Source organism: Xyrauchen texanus, chromosome 12, assembly GCF_025860055.1.
Source record: "Xyrauchen texanus isolate HMW12.3.18 chromosome 12, RBS_HiC_50CHRs, whole genome shotgun sequence".
In the NCBI taxonomy this organism is placed as follows: domain Eukaryota; kingdom Metazoa; phylum Chordata; class Actinopteri; order Cypriniformes; family Catostomidae; genus Xyrauchen; species Xyrauchen texanus.
The window spans coordinates 30,971,932-30,998,975 of NC_068287.1; the positions used below are offsets into that span (position 1 = coordinate 30,971,932).

Below are 27,044 nucleotides of genomic sequence, written 5' to 3' on the forward strand. Positions count from 1 at the left end.
CTAACATTGCAAAGCATATTTTTTTTCTTGTGCTGTTGTAAGCAAACCATTTCCTGCCATTTTCCTGCTCTACTAGAATTTACTGTCAGATTTAATTTACAGTACATGGATCAATCCACATAATTCCAATGCATTACAAGACTATATTCAGGCAATTGTTGTAAGGTTGGAGGTGTAATACTATTAAAAAGTGACAACCAATACTAATGAAAATGAAGGAGGCAAGAAAAAAAGATATTGATCACTTTCCACCTTAAACACATCTTTTTCTGTCATTATGTCATTATTATTTAGAATTTACATTTGATTTCTTTTGCTCGTTTAGGCGATGAGTACCTGAAATACTGTGACATGGTATTTTGTGTTAGCCTCTCCTGGCTCTGATTCTTAATTCATTTTGGATGGGTTCTTATTGACTTTGGTGCTGTGCCACCCCAATCATTTTAAAGGTTTGGCACAATCCATGTATATTTGACAGCAAAAGAAATTGGATAATTGATTGAGAAAATGGCAAATAAATCCTGATGTCTCCAAACTGTGCCATAGCAGCAGTTTTTCTTTCGTCCTGAAAGCTCTCTTCATCTGAGTTATGGGAGGTGCCTGTGCCAGAGTGCTCTGCTTATTTCTCCACTGCCTGCTAACACCAGAGCAGTCTATATGGCATAATTATTTACTGCATTTATAGCTTTCAATACAGAGTAGATAAGAAACATTATTATAGTATGCAGCATGCTAACACTGACCACACCTCATTCATTCATTGGAGCTGTTGTTTCTGTGATGTATCACCTAAATTAACTAGATTAAGCAGATTTCACATGTTGAGTGCATAACTGCATGATGGGTGTGAAAATGGCGAGCGGATGATTTATCTTGCATCGTTTGTAACTGAGACCTTTCCGCCAGCCCCTCTGTGCCCTGCCATCCATTTGCCTGCCTCTGCATAAATGATTCACCGTTGTAATTAGCACCTGTATCCATTAATGAGGAATTCCTGTTAAATACTAAATAATACCATTCAAACAAAGCAGGACCATTCTAATCAACTGTTAAATATCAGAAAACTGTACTGTCTTCAATCAAAGTTTTCGATGAGCATTGGAGAGTTTTATTTTAATGTATATATCTATGTTTGTTTGTATGTATGTATGTATGTATGTACAACCTCAATTCCAAAAAAGTTGGGACACTATGAAAAATGCATAATTTCATTTGATGAGTGATTTGTAAATTATATTCACCCTTTGCTATATTGAAAGCACCAAAACTAAACATAATATGGCATGTTACATGTTTTTTAAATGTACAGTAATTTTCAAATCAGAGCATCACGCTCCAAAAAAGTTGAGACGGGGGCAGTTTAAGACTAATAACAATTTGACGAGTTGAAATAACAAGGCAATGTGAAACAGGAGATGTTAAACAGTTGAGGTAATTGTGTCATAGTACTATATACTGTATATGGAGCCTCCAAGAGCAAGGATCATTCAAGACTTGTCAATTTGCCAACAGATGCTTCAGCAAATAATCCAGCACTTTGAGAACAATGTTCCCCAAAGACAAATTGGAAGGATTTTGGGCATTTCACCCTCTACAGTGCACAATATAGTTAAAAGATTTAAGGAATCTGGTCAAATCCCGGTGTGTAAAGGGCAAGACGAAAACCACTTCTGAATGTGCGTGATCTCTGATCATCAGACATCACTGTCTTAAAAATGTCATTCATCTGTAATGAATATCAAGAACATGGGCTTGGGTTAACTTCAGTAAAGTTAGTGAAGTTTAGTAAACCTTTGATAGTCAACAACACTCACCGCTGCATCCACAGATGTAATTTAAGACTTTACTCTGCAAAGCAGAAGCCATACATCAACACTGTCCAGAAGGACTGCCATCTTCTCTGGTCTCAGTCTCATTTTAGATATAAAGTAGAATAGTGGAACTGTGTTTTTGGTCCGAAAAGTTTTTGAAAAACACAGCCGTTGTATTATCCGGGCCAAAGAGGAAAAGGACCATCCAAGATGTTATTAGCGTCAGGTCGAAAAACCAGTGTCTGTATGGGCCAGGGGTGTGTCAGTGCCCATGGCGTGGGTAACACGCACATCTGTGAGAAATCCATGAATGCAGACAGATATGTACAAATTTTGGAGCAACATAAACTGCCATCCAGCAGCGTCTTTTCCATGAACGTCACTGCATTTACCAACATGACAACTTCAAACCAGATTACAAGCGCATGGCTGTGTGGCGCATTATTAAGCACACCATCCGGCAACAAAGACCCCGTACAATTGTTGCAGCTAAAGACTTTAGAAATACCTCAAGTTTTGGCAAAATGGCTTAAGGACAACAAAGTCAATGTATTGGAGTGGCCATCACAAAGCCCTGACCTCAATCCAGTCGAAAATTTGTGGGCAGAACTGAAAAAGCATATGCGAGCAAGGAGGCCTACAAACCTGACTCCGTTACACCAATTCTGTCAGGAGGAATGGGACAAAATTCCAGCAACTTAATATGAGAAGCTTGTGGAAGGCTTCCCAAAATGTTTGACCCAAGTTAAACAATTTAAAGGCAGTGCTACAAAATACTAACAAAGTGTATGTAAACTTCTGAGCCACTGGGAATGTGATGAAAGAAATAAAAGCTGTAATAAATAATTCTCTCTACTATTATTTTGACATTTCACATTCTTAAAATATAGTATTGATCCTTACTGACCTAAGACAGGGAATGCTTTTTACATTTAAATGTAAGGAATTGTGAATAACTGAGTTTAATTGTATTTGGCTAAGGTGTATGTAAACGTATGACTTCAACGGTACATACTTAACAAACTTGTGCCTTCAGTGCCCAAATGCTTAATAAGTGTTATTAGAAGAAATTGAAAGTTTCACAGTGGTAAACACTCGACTGTCCCAACTTTTTTGGAGCGTGTTGCAATCATCTGATTTGAAATTAGTGTACATTAATAAATTAATTAATTAAAAACTGAAATACAATGAATTTCACTGGGTAAAACATAATATAATGTGTAGTTGTAGAGCTTTCAATATAGCAAAAGGTGATAATAATTTACAAATCACTCACTTTTGTTTTTATTAGTATTTTTCATACTGTCCCAATCTTATCAGTATTGGGATTGTATGTGTTTATACACCAATCAGATGTATAATTATTATAATTATCCTGATAATTATAATCCAATATTGTATAATCCAGAACAGTTTTAGAGACTGTTAACACACAACAGACTCTAAAATTTACTAAATGACTACTATATCACATAGATTTTTTGTGTGACAATGGTGAAATTATCCATATTCAGTATGCGTGTACACATATTCTACATGCTATTTGTTACTCAAGATGGCGCTGATTGGTCAGTGATTTACTTTATTTACATTTGACATTGCTATTCGAGGAAGAAGCAATGTGGAAGTAGCAAGTGTAACACATTTACAGTATGATTTGGTTATTGTCATTTGTGTGAACTACTGAAATTATGTAGGTTGTGTGTCTATTTAGACTCAAAAAGTGCCCCAGAACATATATGTGTAGCTTATGAAGGCATAAAGGTGATTAAAATGGTGAGAGATATAAGCATGGAAATTCATATAGATTTGAATCTGAAATCTTGATGTTGTTGCTTATGTACATGTTATGTGTCAGCTAACCATTTATACATTTGTTTTCCACCCTATAAGTTGCATAAGGAAGAAGGTTTATTTTACCCTCCATAAATGAAGAACCTAAGCTAAACAGTGTGCTTTCATTTTAATTTAAATAAGTCCATGGAACGTGTTGTGCATCTACAACCCATATATGAACTGAAGTATACAGAATAAGTGTTTGAGTAAACCACAGCACTTGTGAAAGAGAGCTGCTTGCCTGGCTTAAAGACATATAGCATTAGCATTCCCTGAAGCAACTTCGACTGACATTCGATAAAATAGTATTCTGTTCAGTGTATTTGCATTTAAAATTTTAATTCTCATTCACATGGCCTATCTACCTGCTAGATGAGATTGGTAGTACTTTAGAATAATTGAGAGACACGAGACAGGAGGGATGAGAAATGTTGTGTCCGGGCTATAAAACACACAGACTGCTCATGTGGGCCTGGAGAATATATTGATGGAGTACCAAAACTCATCAGACAATTGTTCAGTCAGGCTACTTGCATTAATCGTGAAATAAATTGAAAAATGAAATCAATGATTGGAGAGAATGTTCTGCGGTAATGATATCACATCCAGATAATCCAATAATTGAGAACTTGATGTATTCTGTGCTGGAATTCCTCTGCTCAGCCTGTCAAAATAAAGGATCTGGAGCCGGGGGGGAAGGGGGGCTTTCTTTCTTCCATGAACACAGAAGGAAAAGTTTTGAAGAATTTCATGCCGCTCTTCCAAACAATCAAAGTGGATTTAGATCTGGGGCTGTCAATGTCCAAAATTATAATAATAATAATAATTTAATAAAGAATTATAAAACATGACATTTTTGAAGCCATATGATAGTGCTGTGTGAAGAACAGACTTACATTTAAGTTGTTATTCATTGAAAATCATATTTGACCAATTCCAACAACTTAATGTGAAATTTCTTGCATTGATATTAACCTCAATAAACAAGCTTAGCATTTTAACAGCTGTATACATAAGAAACATTGCTCAGTTGACGAGAAGAATCATTTGAGGTCCCAGAGGTCCTAGGAAGTGTTGTGCTATGTGTGTTTGTGCATTTGGGGGGTGTTGGTGTGGGTTGGGGGATGCAGTAAGAATATTGGCCCCTGTTTTACAGTTTTGTTCAAAATGAGCATGGGATAAGAGTTTGGGTAATTTTGGTGGATCAGCGAGAACAAAGCAGGATCCATCATTGAGTGTGATCTCTTTTGAGGTAATGTCAGGGAGGTGGACATTAACCTACAGCCAGAGCTGATGAAAGTCTATGGATTAATGAGCACTGAGTACAGGCCTTTTTATTTATTTTTTTTTTTTATTGCGCCTGTTGTATCGACAGCAACATTTTGCTTTTAAGTCCAAAATTCAATATTGCGAGAGAGAATCTTCGGTCTTTCACAAGTTTGGTTTGGTAATGAGGAAGCACATTTCATGTCTGTGTGAATATGCTACTCTTACCTCACCTTACCTCAGTTATGCAGAACTATGAGCCTCCATGTTTCATAGTTCAATATTTGTCTAAACGCTAAAGTGTGTAACTGTTTCTTATTCAAATGGTATTCGGGTATGCAATTTGAAAATAATGTTTATTTTGCAATTACCGTACGTTTGGTGGCGCAGATATTAGGCACTTCAGATGAGATTCAAGTAATTTCTCTCAATTGTCACATTCTTTCCCCTATGATGATCAGAATAGTGGAGTTATTTGGCATTTTTCTTTTCTTTTGATTTCTGTTCCTGTATCAATTTTCAACTAGATTCAAACAGAAAATATTTATGCATTTAATATACTTTAACTTAAATATAAATACACTTTAGTATAATAAACAGCTGAAATATTAAGTATTAAATGTATTAATGGTTCCATTAAAATCTTAAGTGTGTAATTTCTGTGCCAGTAAAGTCACCAAACAGAGTTGCAAAAATAACAATGGTTTTTATACAGGTTTCGTGAACACCCCCCTTGTTGGCCAATGGTCAACATAATTTAAGCTCAGTCGACAGCATTTGTGGCATAATTTTGAATACCACAAAAATGTATTTTGACTCGTCCCCCTAAATATATTTACATTTATGCATTTGGCAGACGCTTTTATCCAAAGCGACTTACAGTGCAATTATTACAGGGACAATCCCCCTGGAACAACCTAGAGTTAAGTGCCTTGCTCAAGGACACAATGGTGGTGGCCATGGGGTTAGAACCTGTGACCTTCTGATTAACAGCCCTGTTAATATATATATATATATATATTTTTTTTTTTTTTTGGTTATCAACATTATGCCACAAAACAATGTCGATTGAGATTAAATTGTATTGAATCCGGAACACTCCTTTAACTCACACCACTGGTTAATCCAACCTTGCTATATCAGCCTGGGATGCGTTTACCAAAAGCATCGTTAGCCAACTGTGGTCACATGTTCCATTGTTATCAACATAGTTCAACGATTTGGTGTTTCTCAAAACCATAGTTCCAACAAACATTTGCAAACAGCATCACAAAGTTGTGTGATTGGAACTACAGCTCTCCACCTGTGGTTAGAAGCGTAGTTTCTTGTTAGTTTGCTGTGTGGACATTATTTGACCTTGCTGAGGCTTCTATATATTTTATTCCGCTCAAGTACTATGGGGAACCCCACTATAGCAGCACAATCATCTGTTGCATTACATAGTACACACAGCTTCCGTGTCTTCAGCAACGTTCCAGCATTAAACAGCTTTCTGAAGTACATGTAAATTAACTATTATAATTTGATATCCTCAGAAATTATTACTCTACCCCCTGTGCAACGTTATTAACGACAGCTCAGTGTTGTTGAACCAACGTGTTTTAAACAGTGGATGTGTGAGATATAGTTACTGTGTTTTCTGGAATAGTTAATAGTTCACTCTTCAGATTTAAATGTGATAGGATAAAGTATTTTATTCAATGTTAAAATTGAAAAACATTTCAGCTTTAACTTGTTGATACGCAATTTCACCGCACTCTGGAGTGATGTCACTGCTTACATTTACAATATAATTTACCATCTATAAATGTAATTAATGTTAACAAATTATACATCTTTTCAAAGGTCTAAGGGTTCAACATTGATATCCGATCTCCGTTTCACGATAGTAATGCTCCAGAAACAGCAGTTTAGTTGTTTGTGCCAGGAGTACAAAGGAAAACATGCAATATCAAAACGGGACTTCATACCATTGTTATGAAAACACGATCACCAGATGAATCCAGTTCGCCACACTTGGGTCAATTGTCCATGTCAAGCGTTCATTGAAAAACATCCAATAGTACTTTTTGTCCTTAAAAGTCATATATTTGAGAAATAGAGATATATTCTCCATTGTTTACATGAGATCTCGCCTGAAAGATTTAGCCTTTGTCATCGTTCTTCAACAAACTATGCAATTTGTGCAGCATTCATGTTGTAAAACGAATCGGTTACCTTACGTAACCTCGGTTCTCTCTAGAAGAGGGAACGAGTATTGCGTAAGCTAGCTTACGCTACGGGAAAGATTAATCTTTTCTGAGATATTGAAGCCAAAAAATTATCCTTAATTTTGTATCCATTGTCAACACAGTGCAGCAACTGCATACCTTGAGCGGGCTAGCTAGCGAGCTCATAGGTTGCTCTGCGGCAACTGCTGCAGCCTATAGACGAACTTGAGTGAACTTGCGTCCAATGACAGGCGCCCGCGCCGTCACTGCATCAAAGCCCGCCAAAATGGCCGTGGCTAGAGTGCATATAAGCGTAAGTTCGTAGGCTGGAACCCTGGTTTTCATTGAATGAAGCGAAAATCGCTGCGTGGCGCGAAAGCACGGCCGGCTTACGCAATACTCGTTCCCTCTTCTAGAGAGAACTGAGGTTATGTAAGGTAACCGATTCGTTCTCTTACGAGAGGTTCTCTCGTATTGCGTAAGCTAGCTTACGCTACGGGAACCCATTGTCAACGCCGTGCGCGCCAAGCATCCACTGCATGAGCCCCGGGGGTGAGGGGACCCGGGGGAGCCTGCAGGGCGGGCACTTCCAGATTGTAAAATCTGACAAAGGTGGAGGGGGATGCCCAGCCCGCTGCCACACATATGTCGTGAATGGAAATCCCGCTGGACCATGCCCACGAAGAGGCCATGCCTCTAGTGGAGTGAGCCCTAATGCCTAACTGGCATGGTAGGTCCTTTGACGCGTACGCGGCAGCAATAGCGTCCACTATCCATCTAGACAGTGTCTGTTTCGGCGGCGAAACCCTTGGTGCGCCCTCGAGCGAAACGAAAAGCTGCTCAGAGCGTCTGAAAGAGGCGGAGCGCGCAGTATACAATCTCAGTGCTCTGACTGGGCAAAGGAGATTGGCGTCACGTTCGCTATCGGATGCTGGCAGCGCCGATAGGGAAATGATTTGTGCTCTGAAAGGAGTACCGATCACCTTGGGGACATAGCCGTGTTTAGGCTTTAAAATGACCTTGGAGTCACTTGGTCCAAACTCAAGACACGCAGCGCTGACAGACAGCGCGTGAAGGTCTCCCACACGTTTAACTGATGACAGGGCAATCAGAAAAACGGTTTTGAGTGAAAGGTATTTCAAATCCACGGATTGAAGTGGTTCGAAAGGGGGGGCTTTCATAGCTTCGAGAACTACGGAAAGATCCCAGATAGGAACCGATGGGGGGCGCGGGGGGTTCATCCTTCTAGCTCCCCTGAGGTAGCGGATGACCAGCTCATTTTTTCCCAGTGACTGGCCGTGCAGGGGTTCAGCGAACGCCGCGATGGCCGCCACGTACACTTTGAGCGTGGATGGGGATCTGCCCTCATCCTGCCCGCTTCTGGCAAAGCGACGGGTAGTCGTTGATCACCCACGCGTGCAGCGCCCAGCGCTCTGGGTGGGGATGCCAGATCGTGCCGCGAGCTTGAGAGAGGAGATCTGCTCTCACTGGAATGGGCCACGGGGCTGTCAGTGACAGCCGCGTAAGCTCTGGGAACCATGTCTGATTCTCCCAGCGCGGAGAATCAGAGGAGCACCGAGTGACGCGTTTCCCTGATCGTCTGCATTACCTGTGGCAATAGCGAGATGGGAGGGAAGGCGTAAAGCGGGCGGGTGGGCCAGTCCTGGGCCAGCGCGTCCTCGCTTTTCGAGAAAAATACTGGGCAGTGAGAGTTCTCTTCTGACGCAAAGAGGTCTATCTCTGCTCTGCCGAATATACTCCATAACTTCTGGACTGTTTGAGCGTGCAGGGACCATTCCCCTGGGGAAATATTGTCTCTGGATAGTCTGTCTGGGCCGTCGATCAGGTGGCCTGGCATGTGCGTCGCCCTCAGCGAGCGCAGGTGGCACTGGGACCAACTCAGTATGCGTTTTGTCAGATGGAAGAGGTTCCTGGATCTGACATCGCCCTGACGGTTTAGATAGGATACCACAGATCTGTTGTCCGAACGGACCAGGACATGGTGACCCTGAATGACCGGGAGGAAGCGCACAAGCGCGTACTTGACCGCTATCATTTCCAGACAATTTATGTGAAGGAGCTTTTGATACCATTCGGCCACTGCCCAGGGCTGCAGAGCTGAGATACAGGTCTGAGTCACTCTGATCGGCTGGCGGCCCGTGGCCCAAGCCTGGCGAGACGCGCGGGTGTTTAGCCAATGCTGAAGCGGGCGCATGCACAGTAAGCCCAGCTGAAGTATTGCTGCGGCTGAAGCCATGTAACCTAGCATTCTCTGAAATTTTTTCAGAGGTGTGAGGCTGTTCATCTGAAAGGACGCGGCTAGTCGCTGAACACGGCACGCGCGCTGTGTAGATAAGCGAGCCGTCATCGCCATGGAGTCTAGTTCTATTCCAAGGAAGGAAATTGCCTGACTGGGCTGTAGTGAGCTCTTGGTCCAATTGACTGCAAGGCCCAAACTGTTCAGATGACTGAGGAGAACTGTCCTGTGAGACAGAAGCTCCGTATGTGACTGTGCCAAAATCGGCCAATCGTCCAAATAGTTCAGAATTCGCAAGCCCTGACTCCGTAGGGGTGCGAGCGCCGCATCCATGCACTTCGTGAAAGTACGGGGTGCTAAAGACAGGCCGAACGGAAGGACGGTGTATTGATAAACGTGGCCGTCGAGGCTGAATCTCAAGAATGGCCTGTGACGGGGATTTATCTGAATCTGAAAGTAGGCATCTTTCAGATCGAGAGAAATAAACCAGTCGCCCTGGCGCACATGCGCGAGGAGTTTCCTGATTGTAAGCATTTTGAATGGTCTTTTTGTGAGCACCTTGTTCAAAACCCTGAGATCTAATATTGGTCTGAGGCCGCCGTCTTTCTTGGGGACAAGAAAATAACGGCTGTAAAACCCCGACTCACTCAGAGAAGGTGGCACTCTCTCTATGGCCCTTTTGCACAGAAGGTTTGCTATTTCTGAACGAAGCATGCAGGCTGCTTCCGTGTTCACACTAGTTTCGAGCCGCGCTCTGAAGCGGGGAGGGCGGCGATCGAACTGTAGCAAATAGCCCTGTTTTATTGTGCTTAACAGCCATTTGAAGCATAACGCTAGAGGGTGAATGGCCAAGTCGCCCTGATTGCCGCACACAGCGAGCTGAACAGAATGTGTGAGCACGCTTACTGTGCTTATGCATGACTGCTCGCAGACAGCAGGGACAGGCTGTTCTGTGAGTGACTTCCTGATTGAGGTGAATGGGGAAAGAGTCACATCTGTGAAGTGATGCGCGAGCATAGTCATGGGCATGGGACTTACATACAGAGAGGTGTTTGCTGGCCGTGTGACAGAGCGGGCAGAGAAGGGGCGCACGCACGGATTCATGGGCACGTTTATTGTCTCTAACACTCGAGCTGGCTGTACCTGCTTTATGTGAGTGGGCTCTGATAGGGACACGGGAAGTGTAATGCTTGTGTGTAGGGGTGAACACTGGATTGTGGGCACATTTTCTACACATAAGGCATGTTTGCTTTTCACAAAATTTCTTTTGTTCGCCGTGAAAACGGCATTTGAGTGCAGGCAAGCGGGCAGTATCACCGGCTTGTTGGCTGCTGAATCCACCACTGCAGTAGCCTGAGAGAAGGGGACTGACAGGGGGCGAAGCTTTGACGGTGGTCCGGCCGCGGTGGGACTGAGCCGTCGTTTCCTCAACAAAGCTAGGAGGACTTCGGTTGCTCAGGTTTCAGCGCAATCTTAGGCCGAGGCCCGCAGGGGGGCGGCGGTCTGCGGCGGCTGTCTGAGCGCATTCTAGGGCGGTCACCCTGTCGACGCTGAAAAGCCTGGCTTTGCTGAGCTGGGCGTTGTGAAGAGGCTCGTGCAGGAGGCTGGTCATGTGGGCGGCCTGCAGAGGAGCTAGCGCGACGAGGCAGGAAGAGATTCATGGCTTGGGTGGCTTTCTGGACTTCCGAAAAACGGTCAACAATGCCACTCACCGCGGAACCAAAGAGACCGGACGGAGAGAGTGGCGCGTTGAGGAATGTAGAGCGCTCAGCTTCTCCCATATCAGCTAGTGTTAGCCATAGGTGTCTCTCGGTCACAGTCAGCGCGGCCATGCACTTCCCTAGGGCTTGAGCTGCAGCTTTGGTGGCGCGAAGGGCGAGATCCGTCGAGCTCCTTAGATCTGAAACAGCCTCTGGGTGCCTGCCTTTCTCATCCCATTCTCGAAGAAGGTCCGCTTGGAGGATCTGTAAAACGGCCATGGAATGCAGAGCAGATGCGGCTTGGCCGGCGGCGGCATAGGCGCGGCCAACACAGGCGGAAGTAGTTCTGCAGGCCTTAGGCGGGAGCACTGGCTTAGACCGCCATCTCGCGGAGGGCGGGCAAAGGTGTGCTGCTACCGAATCCTTGACCGGGGGGATGGAAGAGTAGCCCCTCTCGGTAGTGCCGTCCACCAGAGCAAGAGAGGTGGAGACGTGGGATCGGTTCCTGGCCGAGAGAGGCGCGTTCCACGATTTAGAGAGCTCGGCGTGGAGTTCCGGCAGGAAGGGCGCCGCCCGGGCCGCGGGCGCCGCGCGGCGACGGCTCTGAAGAAAGCAGCCGCCGAGTCTGTTGGGAGCCTGCTCAGAGGGCGGTGACCACTCGAGCCCGAGGCGGTCGATGGCCTGTGTGAGGAGGCGTGTTAGTTCTTCCTCGACTCCGGCGCGGGTCCTGCTGGATTCCTGGGCTGAGGAGGAGGCTTGGGAGCCTGACCACTCCTCACTGTCCGAAGCCATGATGGAACAGCAGCCCTTATCCTCCGCCTCGTCATCCGAGATGGCAACAGTGCGGCCGCTCGGTGGCAACTGCTTATCCCGGGAGGGCGGGGAGGGTGAAAGCAAGGCTCGAGGGAGAGGCTCCGGCGAGGTAGTCGCTTCTAACACCGGTTCCGGCAGCCTTTGGGAGCGGCGCTTCTTTCTGTGCGGCGAAACAAAAGGCGGCGCGGCGGCTTCGGTTTTGAGTGCTTCGAGTCGAGCCCGCAGGGTCGACATCGGAAGCTCCTCGCAGAGGTCGCATCCGCTGTCAGCGAGGGCGAGCTCTGCATGTTCCAGTCCCAGGCAGAGAGCGCAGATGAGGTGGCGGTCTCCGGCGCTGAGAGGGGCGCGGCATGAGGCGCAGGTGGTGCGAGGCATCTTAAAAAAGACGCTCGTTGCTCTTTTTGTGAAGTTCGCTGAGGAACTTGCTTGTTCTAAAAAGGATACGTCGCCGGATGGCGTAGCTCGCAGGATGGCTGAAGGTGGCAAAGACGGCCGGCTTCTTTGAGCGCTGTCCAAGCTTGCTAGATGCCCCTCGAACGGCAACGCGGCTTTTGCAGTTCAGAGATGCGAAGAGCTTCGCTGAATAGATGAAAATCAGGGTTCCAGCCTACGAACTTACGCTTATATGCACACTAGCCACGCCCATTTTGGCGGGCTTTGATGCAGTGACGGCGCGGGCGCCTATCATTGGACGCAAGTTCACTCAAGTTCGTCTATAGGCTGCAGCAGTTGCCGCAGAGCAACCTATGAGCTCGCTAGCTAGCCCGCTCAAGGTATGCAGTTGCTGCACTGCGTTGACAATGGATACAAAATTAAGGATAATTGTTTGGCTTCAATATCTCAGAAAAGATTAATCTTTCCCGTAGCGTAAGCTAGCTTACGCAATACGAGAGAACCTCTCGTAAGAGAACTGTATATTATCTTATATATTAGATTCTCATAAACAAAATGAGCATGTGTCCAAAGCCTATTTTTAAAAATGGGGCGTAGTTTTATTCAGAATAGCCAAGCAGTGCAGTCAGATTTTGTGTTGTCTTGAAAGGCAGAGCCTTAATTTTACTCTGTATACTGGCAGCGATTTTCAGAGAAAAAAGCTTGCAGGAACCTCATTTTCTGTTAGATCATTTTCAAATTTGAAATGTAACTACTTTAGACTTTTGTCTTTGAGAATATTGTATTTTTGGGTTGTCTTTGCACTTTTATTATTGTTTTTTTAGATTATAAAAACATGTTCAGCACAAAATATTTCCAATACTATAAACTTCAGCTTCTCTAACTTTAAAAAATATATTAATTCTGAAACTTGGGAAGTAAAGCCCAAAGTGTCTTCTTTCAAAACATATTACAACTGTGTCCATACTCCAAAGGGTCCAGTAAATACAACCATTTAAGTTCAGGTATGTCATTTTCATGGTTTGGGCTCAAAAAGGGAGTGCGTATCAACAGGTTAAAGCTTAAATTATGCATTTATTGTGTAAAAGGAAAAAAACATCTCTTTAAAACCTGGCTTTTGTTAAATTCTCTTATTGTCCCTACCCTTTGATATACAATTTATTAGAGCTGTCAAAATGAACGTGTTAAAGCATGCAATTAATAAAAATTAAAAAACAATTCAAATTCAATTTACCAGTTTTACATTAGATCCTAACATTTTATTCAGCTTTGAGTGAGTTCTGAACATTGTTTGGAATAGGGCAGAACCTTTGCGATATGTCCGGTGGAGACATTACAACGACGCACACCATAAATACACAAAACAATGATTCCGTGTCAGTGATCAAGTGATAGAGAAAGGACCTCTTAACTGTATTTGTTGTGCTAAACAAACCCAGATGGGACTTGTGACAGAAATTACGTACTTTGCAGGCTTTGTAGGGGGTAATTTAATTACCACAGAAGCTTGTCAAGTTTTAACTCTCACCAAAATGTAAATTCGGATATAGTATCATTACATAAAGCAGAACAAGACATCTATAGCGCTTTTCATTTGGAGTTCAAATCGGAGCTTGTCGATGCCCTGACGCAATTCATGAATACAGCTTCACGATTGCTATAGCAAAGTGGATAGCTACAGTCTGCTGGCCAATTAATATTGTGTAGGATAAGATTTTAAGCGTTTTAATGTGCATTGGAATGCATCCTATGGGGACTAGTTGTTTCAATTAGTTCTCCCACTATTGAATTGTTGAATTGAATTGCTATTTTAGTGTATTTCTGTCTTTATACTGTGGAAGGCTTTGTTTGGAAAATGTTAATAAAGCATTATATTTTTTCATATTGTTTTAAGGAAATAAATGCATTTTGACAGGAAAAGAGGTACTTTTAAATCTGCAATTAAATAAAAAATGTAATCAACTGACAGCACTATTTTATATGAATGAGGGTGTAGGAATGAATTGAAAAGTGTGCAATGCAGAAATTTAGCTGCAGACCCCTCGTCCTTGTGATGCGATGAGCTGCAGACCCCTCATGTGTGCTATAAACTTTATGATGTCCCCAAAAGTGCAGCCTGTACTGTAGACCTAAATGTGTGAAAGCACTGCCAGTCTAGATATTCTAATATTAATGAGGAGTCTTAAAAGGCTTAGATCTGGCTGCCTTTTCCCCTCCACTCTCTCTGATAAGCTTAGTGTTGTGAAACTACCAGATTCAGTAGGGCTACTGCAGCATTGGGAATTTCTGCTGGCTCAGCTCTCCCTTCCTTCACCCTCCTTCCTTTCTCATTATTCGTCAGAGCAGCGCATAAATTAACAGTACCTATAGCACTCTCTCTCTCTCTCTCTCTCTCTCTCTCTCTCTCTCTCTCTCTCTCTCTCGTTCTATTTCACTCAAACATCTTAGAAATGTAGCTATCGATGCTTAGAGGGACTGCAATGGCTTTGCTAATACAGATGCCGTCAGCATTTTATTAGCATTACCTTTGATCTAACATCAATAGCGCTAATTGAAATAAAGTGCTGTATTTTCATTGTATAGAGAACTGCAGGCAGTTTTTTTTTTAGGTAATTTCTTCATTATAACATCAGTTGATCTCTATAATTTGTTATTATCTACTTTTAATCCCTTATTGCAGGTCATAATTCTATTACTCAAGCGGTTCCTGCTAAGTGCTTACCATTTCTACACAGAAAAAATCCTCAGAAATGTGCTTCATATGGTAACATCTAAATTAACTTTGTTAAATTTAATTTTTCGAGTTGAAAATATTATTTAGCGTCACTGAATCAACTTGAATACATTAGGCTACAACAATAGAATACATTTTAAAGGTTAGACCATTTAGAAAGAGCTAAAAGGAACAATATGAATATAAAGCTGTTCGTTATGCCTCATAATACATTTTATAATCAATTTTATTTTCTTGTAAAAAATTTAGCCACAGTTTTAATGAATTGTATATATATATATATTTGCAATAACCAATTTGTGGTTATACCATTATATAGTATAAGTAAAGGATATTGTACAGTCAGTGAGTCATTAACACAAAATAAACCCAGACAGGATGACCAGCAGAGGTCTTGAATGGGTTTATTTTGCAATAATGACCAGATGATTTGGGCTGGGTAAAAATATAGATTTTCTGATGCATTGCAATCTTCGTTTGAACGATCTCAATATCGATTCTTAAATCCCAAGATTGATCTTTCACTCTATGTGACAACCATCTATAATGTACCGTAAGTAAATAATTTGCATGTGCAACCAAATGTCAAGCTATGTGACTAAAAATGTCTATGATTTTCCACTGGATAGTAACTACATATGTCATCTCTTATTATATGTGCTCACTGGCTGATGCCGCTAGTCTTAAAGAGACAGTACCGATTAAGCACGTGTTCTATAGTACATATTAATGTAAATACTTGTAAATAATACAAATTATGCAAGTAATAACAATAAAAAAATTAACAAAAAATAGATATGCAACACAATATATGCAATTTCAATAATTAACTGATGGAATATACTGAATTAGAAAATTTTAAAAAAGTTAAAATTTGAACAACTTGATGAAAAACGAATCAAAAAATAGAATTAATCAAATAGATATTTTCGAATTGTACCTAGATGGGTTACTAGAAGGTTCCTTTATAATTAAGAACATTAGCTGAGACAGAATTTATTTTATATATGCAAGCAAAATGGACATTGTAACAGAAATGTATCCATATGAATCGAGATTGGAATCTAATAGAATCGAGAGCTTGTGAATTGGAATCGAATCAAATAAGGAAATCTGTTTCAATACCCAGCCCAACAGATGACAGAACATTATTCTGTTAATTACATTGCTACTAAATCAAATAAATATACAAAAGTGCATTAAATATTGATTTGAGTTTAAATAATCTCTGCGGAGTGAAATGAGAGACATCAAACTAGCACATCTATGTACTGTAGTAAATCAATTGAACAGTGAAGTAGTAATAAAACCACATAATACCATGACTGACCAATAAGAATCAAGTAATCCAGAGAACCATGTATTAAAACATGTTATATTACTAGGCTTAGAATTACATGAAAGGATATATCTATTTAGTGTATTATAAGGCATATAGAACACCTAAAAAAGGAAAAATAATTGATGCGGACTTTTACAATTAATTCTATTCATGTTGTCCTGGTTAACATCGCCACCATCCTCCAAAAATTATAAAACAAATATTTTGTTTAATGTTTTGGAATTCTCTCCACCTGTACCAACAGTGTGTCTTCTGTACACTTGTTTTAATTCCATCTCTGAGGGAATGGCGAAGTTTTCATCTATTTATCAGTGAATTGATTTTCAATCTCAACACAACACTTTCCTTTGTTTAGGTTTTGGTTCCTGTTATTATTCTTTCTTCCTCACTGTCTCGAGCTCTTCCTCCTTTATCCATTGGTCCGGCTCAGTGCAGTCTTCTGTGTCAGATTAATAAAGTCATTCTGCTCTGCCGTGTTCTGCCGCTTGTACTCAGCAGAGTGCTACTTATTGACATTTTTTCATTCTGCTTTTTCGACCTATAGAGCTCATTGAGGGAGTGAGTTAGTCCTGCTCTGACTCACTCTTTCTTTCCTTACCTCTCCATCCTGCATTGCTGTGCCACAACAGCTCAGTATTACTCTTCATCTCTGTCTTTCTCTCTCAAGTACTCGACGTAAGTCAGTAAGTGAGAGAGAGTATATTCCCAGTAAAAAGAGGATAAGCAAGCCCTTCAAGAGCCCTTTTGTCCTTTCATACAGAGCAGTATTTTATGATCTAATGATATATTAGATTTTATGATCTAATAATTTACTCACTTTTATGACATCCCAGATATGTATGACTTACTTTATTTTGCAGAACACAAACAAAGATTTTTAGAAGAATATTTCTGCTCTGTAGGTTCATACAATGCAACTGAATGGTGACCAGACATTTAAAGCTTCAAAAATCAAATAAAGGCCACATAAATTAATCCATATGACTCCATTGTTTTAGTCAGGGTTGTGGAGTAACTGAATACATGTAACTGGATTACATATTTAAAATATAAAATATACAGTTACTTATAAAATATAAGTAACTGTATTCCTAATAAACAGAAATTAACCTTGTCCGCTTTACGCTAAGCTAAAATGCTATTTCTAGCCATTTTTTCATTTTCACATTGGATCATAATTTCTTTAATTCTATTAAAACCTTTGATATTGTGCAGACATCATATACTTGATAATAATTTTTGTATTGTTTTCCTGTAAAAATATCTAAAAATCCTTAAAACAATTAGATTTATCTTGTTTTAGAAACAACACAGCATAAGATATTTCGTTTTTTCAGAGAATGTATTTTTAACATGTATATTTTGTCTTACTACTGGCAGAGTTTTTATAGTCAAAACAAGTGAAAAAATCTACCAGTGCTGAAGAAGTAATCCAAAGTATTTGTAATACGTTATTGACCTTGAGTAATATAATGGAATACATTACAAATTACATTTTCACAGCATGCATTCTGTAAACTGTAGTGGAATACATTTCAAAAGTGTCTAATGCCTAATGTCTAAAGCGATGCAATCACTTTGGGTGAGAAACAGTCAATCAATATATACATATTTTTTTACTATATATCTCCACATTTACTTACAGTTTCAGAATGTGAAGTAAAGATTTATTGTAAAAATTACATCATTATTGATCTGTTTCTCACCCACACCTATTATATCACTTCTGAAGACTTATATTTAATCACTGAATTCATATAGATTAATTTTATGGTGCCTTTATTTGATTTTTGGAGCTTGAAATGTCTGTTTACTTTTTCACATTCAGTTGCATTGTAAGGACCAACAGAAATGAAATATTCTTCTAAAAATCTTTGTTTGTGTTCTGCAGAAGAAAGAAAGTCATACATCTGGGATGGCATGAGGGTGAGTAAATGATGAGTAATTTAAATTTAGGGTAAATACATTTCTATTCTGCAAACAAAAACAATTAACAATGAATTGACAATGATCGCTGGAAAATATTCATCTATACTGTAACTCCAACATGCCAATTTTGCTGGAAAATTATGGCATTTGATGCTACTAAGACTAACGCAAGATCCATGCACTTTCAACAAAATCTAGATGTTATCTTAGTGATACGTTTAAAACTGCAGAATTTGCATCAACATTGAGCGCGATTTCATGCACAGCAAAACACTGATGACTATCAAAATCAGCTCATTCTAGATGATTGACAATGTAAGAAACCCATGTTTACATGAGATTTGAAATCACTGGATTATTCCCTGCTTTTGTCATCAAACATAAACAGTCATGTGCACACCTGTGCCCATTGGATAAGGCAGCGCCTGTAAAAGCAGCCTGATCTCATGAAATTTACATGACAATGGCAACATTGTTGCAAACCAAAATTACATGTTTCATTACACATTTGGCTGAAATTTCTCATTGAAATGTCCAGCGGGGGGTGTAAAAAGCGAGTGAAATGATGTTGTAATCAGAAAAGGTTTTTGATGTGAATATTAGATGGATGTTTTAGAGAGTAAAACGTACTTCCCTAACCCAAAACATGAACCTAAACCTAGCTAATAATGTCTTTAAAGACAAATGAGAGGTGAACAAAACAGACATCCTTATCTTTAACCCATGGCTAAACCTAACAGATAGTGTTTTATAAACAAAGTCGACATGAAAAGCACATTTATTGAAGCAGCCATGTCATATCGTGTCACTTCTGAGGTACTTTCACTGCACATTCACTTGTTTCGAGCATCCTTGGCTGGGCTCAAGGCTCGGTCAAGCTTCCTCGGATGTTAATCACATTGGAGTAGGTGGGTCTGTAAAACAAGTGTTAAAATGTATCGTTTAGATGCTTTAGAGTAAAAGTGTTTTGATATAATAACATAACAGGGTGTGAGTAATAGTTTAAAAATAATTATTTTTAAAGTCATAATCAGCCATAGTACCAGTGATTTGTGTGAAAGTGAATAGAACACACAGTTGTTGTAGCTCCTTTTGTATTAATTTCATCAAAAAACTGTAGCAAAACATAAAAAGCAGCATGTAAAACTCAGTTGCAAAAATTTAGTTATAATAACTATTTATTCTATCATTCTATCAGACTAGGTTGTCTAAATATGATATTTGCAGACCAAAATCGGGGTAATGAGCAAAAAATCGATGTGTGCTGATTGGTTTATACTTGAACAATTTACAGTACTATTATTTCCCCACAAAAGGTATTTGAATGACCTTCCATGTCGTCGGCTTATTAAAAATAATTGATTTAATAATAAATATTTGGTTTAAGAATGTGCATGTAAACACTTTCATTGTTTAAAACATAAACCAGAAAACCGAAGGTTTATGTTGTACAAAAATGTATAAAATCGGCAAATGCAAGATTTTTGTATCTGTTGACAATGTAGCACTGGCAATAGGACACGTGACAGCTCTATCTCTTACACTGGTCATCCTTATTGTTGGATAAATGATAAATGTTGGAATTGCCTCCTCCTCGAAGAATGCATGCAATGCTGCCTTAGAGTTTGGCTAAAATTAGGCAGCGTAATTAAGATACCTTATTTGATTTTAAAACAGCCATCATTTCATGTCTTAAAACACCGCAGTAGGCAACTAAGTAGGTTTTGGAACAATGGAATGTTATTTAGTTCATATAATATTGATATATTGACATAATAACATAACAAAAAATAATTAAAACAAATGTCAGCACTTGTCAATCTGTGTTAAAAATAACTGAAGGAAAAGATGGTTTGAATTTCAGATTTCAGCACAGGAATATTGTATAAAAATGTATGCCAGCGGTCTGAATCCAGAAGCATGCAGTGTGCTGTCTGCCCCTGAGCTATTGCGAAGCTTCTCTTAATGATGTGCTAGAGGCCGATGGCTGAAAGGAAAGGGCTTCCAAAACAAGTGAGCCATCATTAAGGTTAGTGTCGCTGAAGAATACAATTCCTGCCCTACAAGATGGTTCACTGGTACCCTGATTTTGTTTGTTTTGTTGTTGTTCACTGGAGAAAGACTCATTTATTCAGCCTGGTCTAATGAACATTACATGACTGTGACTACATTTTTGCAAAACAAAATTTAGTGCTTCATTTAACTGCAGTTTCCTAGTGAAATGTCCAGCAGGGGCACTGTGACAGGGCATCGTGATTCTACGCACCCAGTCCCTTATCAAGCTAATCAAGCATTCGAGAGGGATAAAGGCAGACTGCGGACGGTGGTGCGACAGAGAGAGAGCGTTTATGGGCAGCTGTCCGTCATATGTGTTTAATGAAGTTTTTCATTAAAATATTATTTATGTTGTCAAGCCAGTTCTCGCCTCCTCCTTTCCATTGAACTGCTTTACAGGCACCAAAAGCGAAATGGTGTTGTAATCAAGCAAGGTTTTTCAGGTGAATATGAGTAACCTAAAACTTTAACATAAACCTACCAATTGTCTATTAATGAAGCAATTAATAGGTGAAAAACCTAACCCTAACCGATAGTCTTGTAAAATGAAATATGACATGAATAGCAAAAAAATGTCACGCCACTTTCGTCTCACGTGTCAGCTTGCAAGCTTGACTTCATTTATTTGCATAAAAATTTCTAATGGCCAATGTTTGAATCAAAAAGCTGGTTCAGCCGTTGTCCCTAGATTATCTTTTGCAATGAATCAAAAACTTTGTACATGAAATATGAACTTCTTCCTAAAAGGCAAAACGTTTTCCGATCATGAGTGGTTTGCTAAAAACCAGCAAATAGCTGTTACCGCAAGTCTTACTACTCATTTGATACAGAGATATTTTGAGGTGACAAGGTTAATGCATCAATTTTCTTCCTCATATCATATCAAATCAAAGCCATTTCCCTGGCCTTTATTCCCTCTATCTGTGGGTCATGATTCTCTTTAGGGTTTTTCCACAGCCATGTCCAGTTACTAAATGATGAAAATCTTATTGGGCCTCACTCACTGGCCTGACTAATGGGAGATGAGCACTTTTAAAAACAGCTAAGTGTTTTAGGCTGGGAGAAAGTGAAACTGTTAATATCATTACATTTGAAGAGAGCGTTTGTAACACAGATACTGTTTCTTAAATGAACACTCGACTAGTGCATTATGTACATATCGACGGCTGGGATACAAGAGGGAAAATTTGTGGTATTTCCAGGAAACCTCTCAGTGTAACCAGACCCTAATACCTTAATTGTATAGTTCTCGTTCAAACACTCAACAAACATGAACGAAATTAGAAATGTGTTTTTTCCTCACATAATTTTTTTTTGGACAGCTGAGTAAAACTTTGCATCACGGCATGTAGAAATGCTCTCCTCAATTCAATTCAACCTCTATACCATTTCCATTACTTGTCAGAAAAAGGGAAATATTGTTGTGTCTCCCATTTCTAGCATGTAAACAATGTCTTGCCTGTCTTTATTCCCTGCTCTCACTACCTTTTGCATGGTTCCATGTTGCATACTTCAAATTTGACAGATCTCATTTTACCGCCCCTCAGCCTGATCTAGATGATTGACTTGTAATTACTGAATGGAGGTGCTGCATTTGGTTTGTAATGTGTTGCTCTAATTTGAATGTCTCTGTTGACAGATTCCAGGACAGCCAATGAGTTTTGATACAGACCAGCTCAGGGTAAGTGATGCCTCGTGTCTTTGGCTATGTGTGTCTGTGTCTGTGTGTGTGTGTTTCTGTTTCTGTGCAGTTGGTAATGTGAATCCACATGTTCTAACATTGTATTGTGATATCGACCTCTCGGTTAACCAACCCGCAGAGCATGTGGTAATCAACTTGTGAGATTCATTCATGTAAAGACAAATTATTTTGTCGCAATGATGTTAGAATTTATTTTTGTGTACCTTTCATGTTCATTTAAGCATTCTCCAAGATGAGGGAGATATTAAATCAATAGGCAAAAAAAAATAAAAACTTCAATTTTTCTCTCATAAAAAGCCAGTTATTCCCTCATACTCTGCTGTGTCCATATTAAAAATACAACAAAGCATATCTTGCCTTCTCATTAAACTTTAATAGTGGCTCTCAAACACTCCGGCTCACTCACTGGTCTGAAAAGCCAGGCGAGCAAAGGTGTCAGCTTCCCTCCATGGTGAAGACCCTCCAAAAGATCTTCATCTTCTTCAAACACATGATATCTGTGTGGAGAGATGACCATGTGTCCTCAAGGCTCTGGCTTGAATTCTCTATGTAACCCACAGTGTGTATGTGCAGCACTGTAGTAAAGAGATCGACTTATATTGGATTTTAATGATGATATGATACTGATTTTTTTCTGTGTGTTTAACTGTCCAATAACCGATATGCATGACTGATTTTTGATTGTTTTATTTTTGCTTTTAGGCACAATAACAGCTTAATTACTTCTCACTAACCTCTTAAGGTGAACTCAGTACCGCCACTCCCTATACGCATACTATGCAGTCTGCGTAGGGCACCAACTCGCTTGGGGGCACCATCTTACCCTAGGAGGGCACCAGAAAGTACAATGGCTGCCCTTACTCGCACGTTATATGTTATTCAAGGACCCGAAAGCAGTTGCAAAACAGAGACGATCGCTTCACGCTCATATCTCGCAAACCCTTACCCCTCCGTGACACTGCGTAGGGCATCCATTTGGCCAGCGCCGGCCTGGGTGAACTGCTTCATAAAACAATCTGTAATTTTGTGCACAAAGTAATATTGTGTCTACAAAGAATTAATTTAACTAGTTTTAGTTTCAATATCCATTTGTGCAAAGTCCTGTATATATAATAATTCAAATGTAAAGTATTTTGTGATTGACTTTATCGGTAAAGCTGGTATTAAAGAACCAATAACTGATTAAGTGGAAAAGGGTACATTTCGGTTAAAATATTGTTCAAATCGATTATCGGTCTATCTCTACTGTAGAAAAATGCCCAATATGTGTAGTCTATGCAGGATTGAAGCTGCAGTCCCCACTCAGTGCTGTAATTTATCATGGTTTGTTGAAGGATTTTAAGTCTTATTGGGCTGATATGATTAATGTACCATTGTTCTTGCTCATACACTCCCGTTACACATTTTTGAGGCAAATCTTTGCTTGTTATTTGTTTTTTAATAACCTGAATTTTTCAAATTCCATTGAAATTAGAATAGGGCGAAAATGTAGACAAAACTGATTATGATCAAAACTAAAATGCCATTAAATTTGCAGAGAGCAGTGCTAATTTGGCTCTCAGAAATCTAAAGACCACTTTCTTGTTTTTGTTGCTATCTCATTTCCTCTTGTTTGTGACTCATTCTTCAGTCTGAGGACAGTTGTTTCCTAAGTGCATTTTGGAAGCTTTCCCTTTTTTTAAGATTTATTTGAGAATGAGTGAGGATGATGTATGTCCGTTATTGTCATTTAACATTTCCTGCAGAAGAACTAGGTATCTCTTTTCAATTATGAGTATTAGATATTCTTAAAAAGAGGATTCTAGCTCATACAAATTAAAGTTAATGCACTACTCTTTAAAGGGATTGTTCACCCAAAAATTTTAAATCTGTCATTATTAACCAGAATTACTTTTCTGTCTGCCGTGGAACACAAAAGATACATTTGTAAAATGCTTTCACAGGCTTTATTCAGCATAATATGTGTGAATAGTGAATCACTATACACTAAAGTATAAAAACACAATCAAATCACAGTAAAAGACTCTTGCACTATATTCAATGTGTTCTGATGCGAAGCAATCAATTTGCGCAATTAACAGAACAAAATCTAAGTCATTTTTCATTCTCAGATCAAACCATATTCATAATGTAAACTCCAGGGTTCATTTAGCTCAACTGGTATAGCATGGCACCAAGATCATGGGTTTGATTCTAAGGGAACACACAAACTGATTAAATATATACCTTGAATGCATTTGAAGTCGCTTTGGATAAAAGCGTCTGCCAAATACATAAACATAAAAGTAAATAAAAAGCAACCAATATGGCAGCTATGTCAATACAATCAATTCTCACAAATGTCATGCATGCATATAATTAATACAATTTATTTAAGAGTAACAGATTTTAAAATGGTATAACCCTCTGGGGTCTGAGGGTGTTTTGGGCCCTGGAGAAGTTTTGACATGCCTTGACATTTGTTATTTTTTCAGTTACTTAAAAACACATTAATGGCTAAAGTCTGATAACACTGTATTCAGCACAAGCTGTGCTACTATAATATGTGAGCAACATGTGTGTAGATGTTTTTATTTTTGAGAAAATAACATTTATGCTTGGTTTTTGAAAAACAAAATGTTTAAGTCATTGAAATAAAGCCATATAACACATACTAAACATTTGTCCACAAGCCTGTTGAGAACTGCATCTTGTAGCCTAGAGTTTTTGCTACAAAATGATGTGAAAACCATCCTGATCACTCATTCATACAAAACAATATAGTAATTGAACTAAGACACTTTTAGTGTTAGAAAGGTCATATGCAAGGAGGCGTGAACTATCAAGAATATTGATTGTAATTCGCACCTGAGGAGACAAAAGACCCCTCTCCTGGGCCTATCAATGAGGAATGTGACAGAAAGAGAATGAATGTGAGGAGACTTAAATCAATAGATCAAAATCAAGTTTTAAGTTAAAAGAAGTAATCTGATTATACATTTTCTTTACATGAAGACTTTACTTAATTTTAGACCGTTGATTGTCTCAGCACATTACCGTATGAATTGCGCTCTCTGCCTTTAGGTGTGATCACATTAGAAATAATTAGCTGATTCAGGAAAACTGTACATCGCTTTGTTTCATACAGATTACATTGCAGAAGAATATTTGTTTTACATTTTAATTGTTTTATTTAAAAGTAGACATTTTAAGCTTTCTTTAGACATATGTTCCATGTTTGTGTGATAAGTATTCGCAGAGTTTCAGTTCAGATATATGCTCGCAAACCCAGAGACTGCTACAGCTCACCCTTTTTATTTTATATATTTTACAAAAGCACAAGGTTTTGTTGTTATTGTGAGTGTACACAAATAAAAGTAGACCCTTTATAGTCTCTAATGATATCTTACTCTTATCTGTATGCCCCAAAATGATGGAGAATTTTATGTTGTTTCCGCTGTAATGACGGAAAAATCCAACAGGACGTGCCGGCGCGTCCGTCGACCCCAGAGGGTTAAAAAAAATCTGTTCCATGGAAGAAAATAAGTCATACAGTTTTGGAGTGTCATTATGGTGAATAAATAATGACAGAATTGAATTTTTTCTGTGACTTAATCCGTAAAAGACTTGATGAACTGACAGTTTTTAATAATGTACCTACTAAATAACCTACTAAAACAGGATTTTTTGTTCATATTTTTTTTTATAAGTCACCAATAGCTTTTAGTTCACATCACAGTAATGAACATGATTTGCAACTTGTAATGGCTAGTTAAAGGTAGATAGTATTAGTTTAAATGACATTGTCATTCTAGAGAGCATTTGATTGGCTAAAATGCTTGAGTGCAGTATGAGTCATCTATATTTTGGTCTGTTTTTCCCAGAAGACAAAGATTGTAAAGATTTTAAAATACGTATCTGCTATTTCAATCATGTCAACGTTTAGGACTATACTAGCAAATAGATGGCTTCAAAGCTAACAGACATGGACTTAAAGCCTCAAAAGTCCATGATTTTGATTTAATTTGGTCTGTTATATCTACTGTTTTAGACGTGTAGCATTTTTTATTAATTTAAATGGCACATTCAGACTGTGGAGACAGCAGCAGTATTGGACTTCACCATGTAAATGGTCATGTCTGTAAGCAGAACTCAGTTTTATTGACCATTAAACCTTTCTTGCCAAGAAGTAAAAACGTTTAACCAAATTGTAGGTTGAAGTATGTTTATTTAGCTAGAGTCTCCACATACATTATACCTGCCATTTATCTTTGTTTAATAATATTCCACCATGTCAAAAATCATTTATTGTTTTCAGATGTTGTTCATAGTATTGATTGGATGTCTTCATACTAAGTGTTTTAGTCGGTATTGGAAATTATAGCTTTACATGTTGCAAATGCAAGCAAAGCAGATGTATTTTCCTCTTGATAAAACACATAATTTCAACTTTAAATTGTGATTGGATGAGCCACATTATAAGCCGTTGTTAAATGCCAATAAATGCACACCTGAGACAGCATAATCTGTATTAATGTGCCAAGTTGATACTTTGTTTGGCAGCAGTAAACAGCCTACAGTTAATGATCCCTTTCACTAATGAACCAAAATAAATTTTAATGAACTTTGCAGCAGAATTGTGTATTCCTAGGATAATTGGAAATAAGTTTAACTATTTATGGAACATTGATCACTTCATCATAATACTGTTGCCACCATTTTATAAAAGAAGTAAACTACTCAATGCTGTACGTTACAGTGATTTTACCACGGTAAAGGGCATATTAGGTACTACGCCTAAAGAACACCCCTTAACTGTTGTAAAATTGCTGTAATGCACAGGCTCTCCAGGCTTATGAGATGCAGTAAGCTTTTGTGTTTAGGTTATATGTGGTGCTTTAAATATGTGATTTGTGTTAGCTCAATAATATGTAATAATTTAACATGTAAAAATAATTTCCCTCCGAATGTAATTACCATCATACATATACTGGCAAATCTCATTGCGTTTGTCTCT

General features: G+C 39.3%; 1 protein-coding gene across 4 annotated transcripts in view; it reads left to right on the plus strand.

Moving 5' to 3' along the window:
• LOC127652976 (RNA binding protein fox-1 homolog 1-like) overlaps positions 1-27,044 on the plus strand; it is a 393,043-nt gene that overhangs the window by 122,685 nt on the left and 243,314 nt on the right. For 3 of the 4 annotated variants that reach the window (XM_052139431.1, XM_052139432.1, XM_052139436.1), the window contains one exon: positions 21,986-22,027. The exons of the other annotated variant lie outside the window; for it this stretch is intronic. In XM_052139431.1, coding sequence (XP_051995391.1) covers positions 21,986-22,027 — 42 coding nt within the window. The remainder of the gene's footprint in view (positions 1-21,985; positions 22,028-27,044) is intronic. 4 annotated transcript variants of the gene reach the window in all.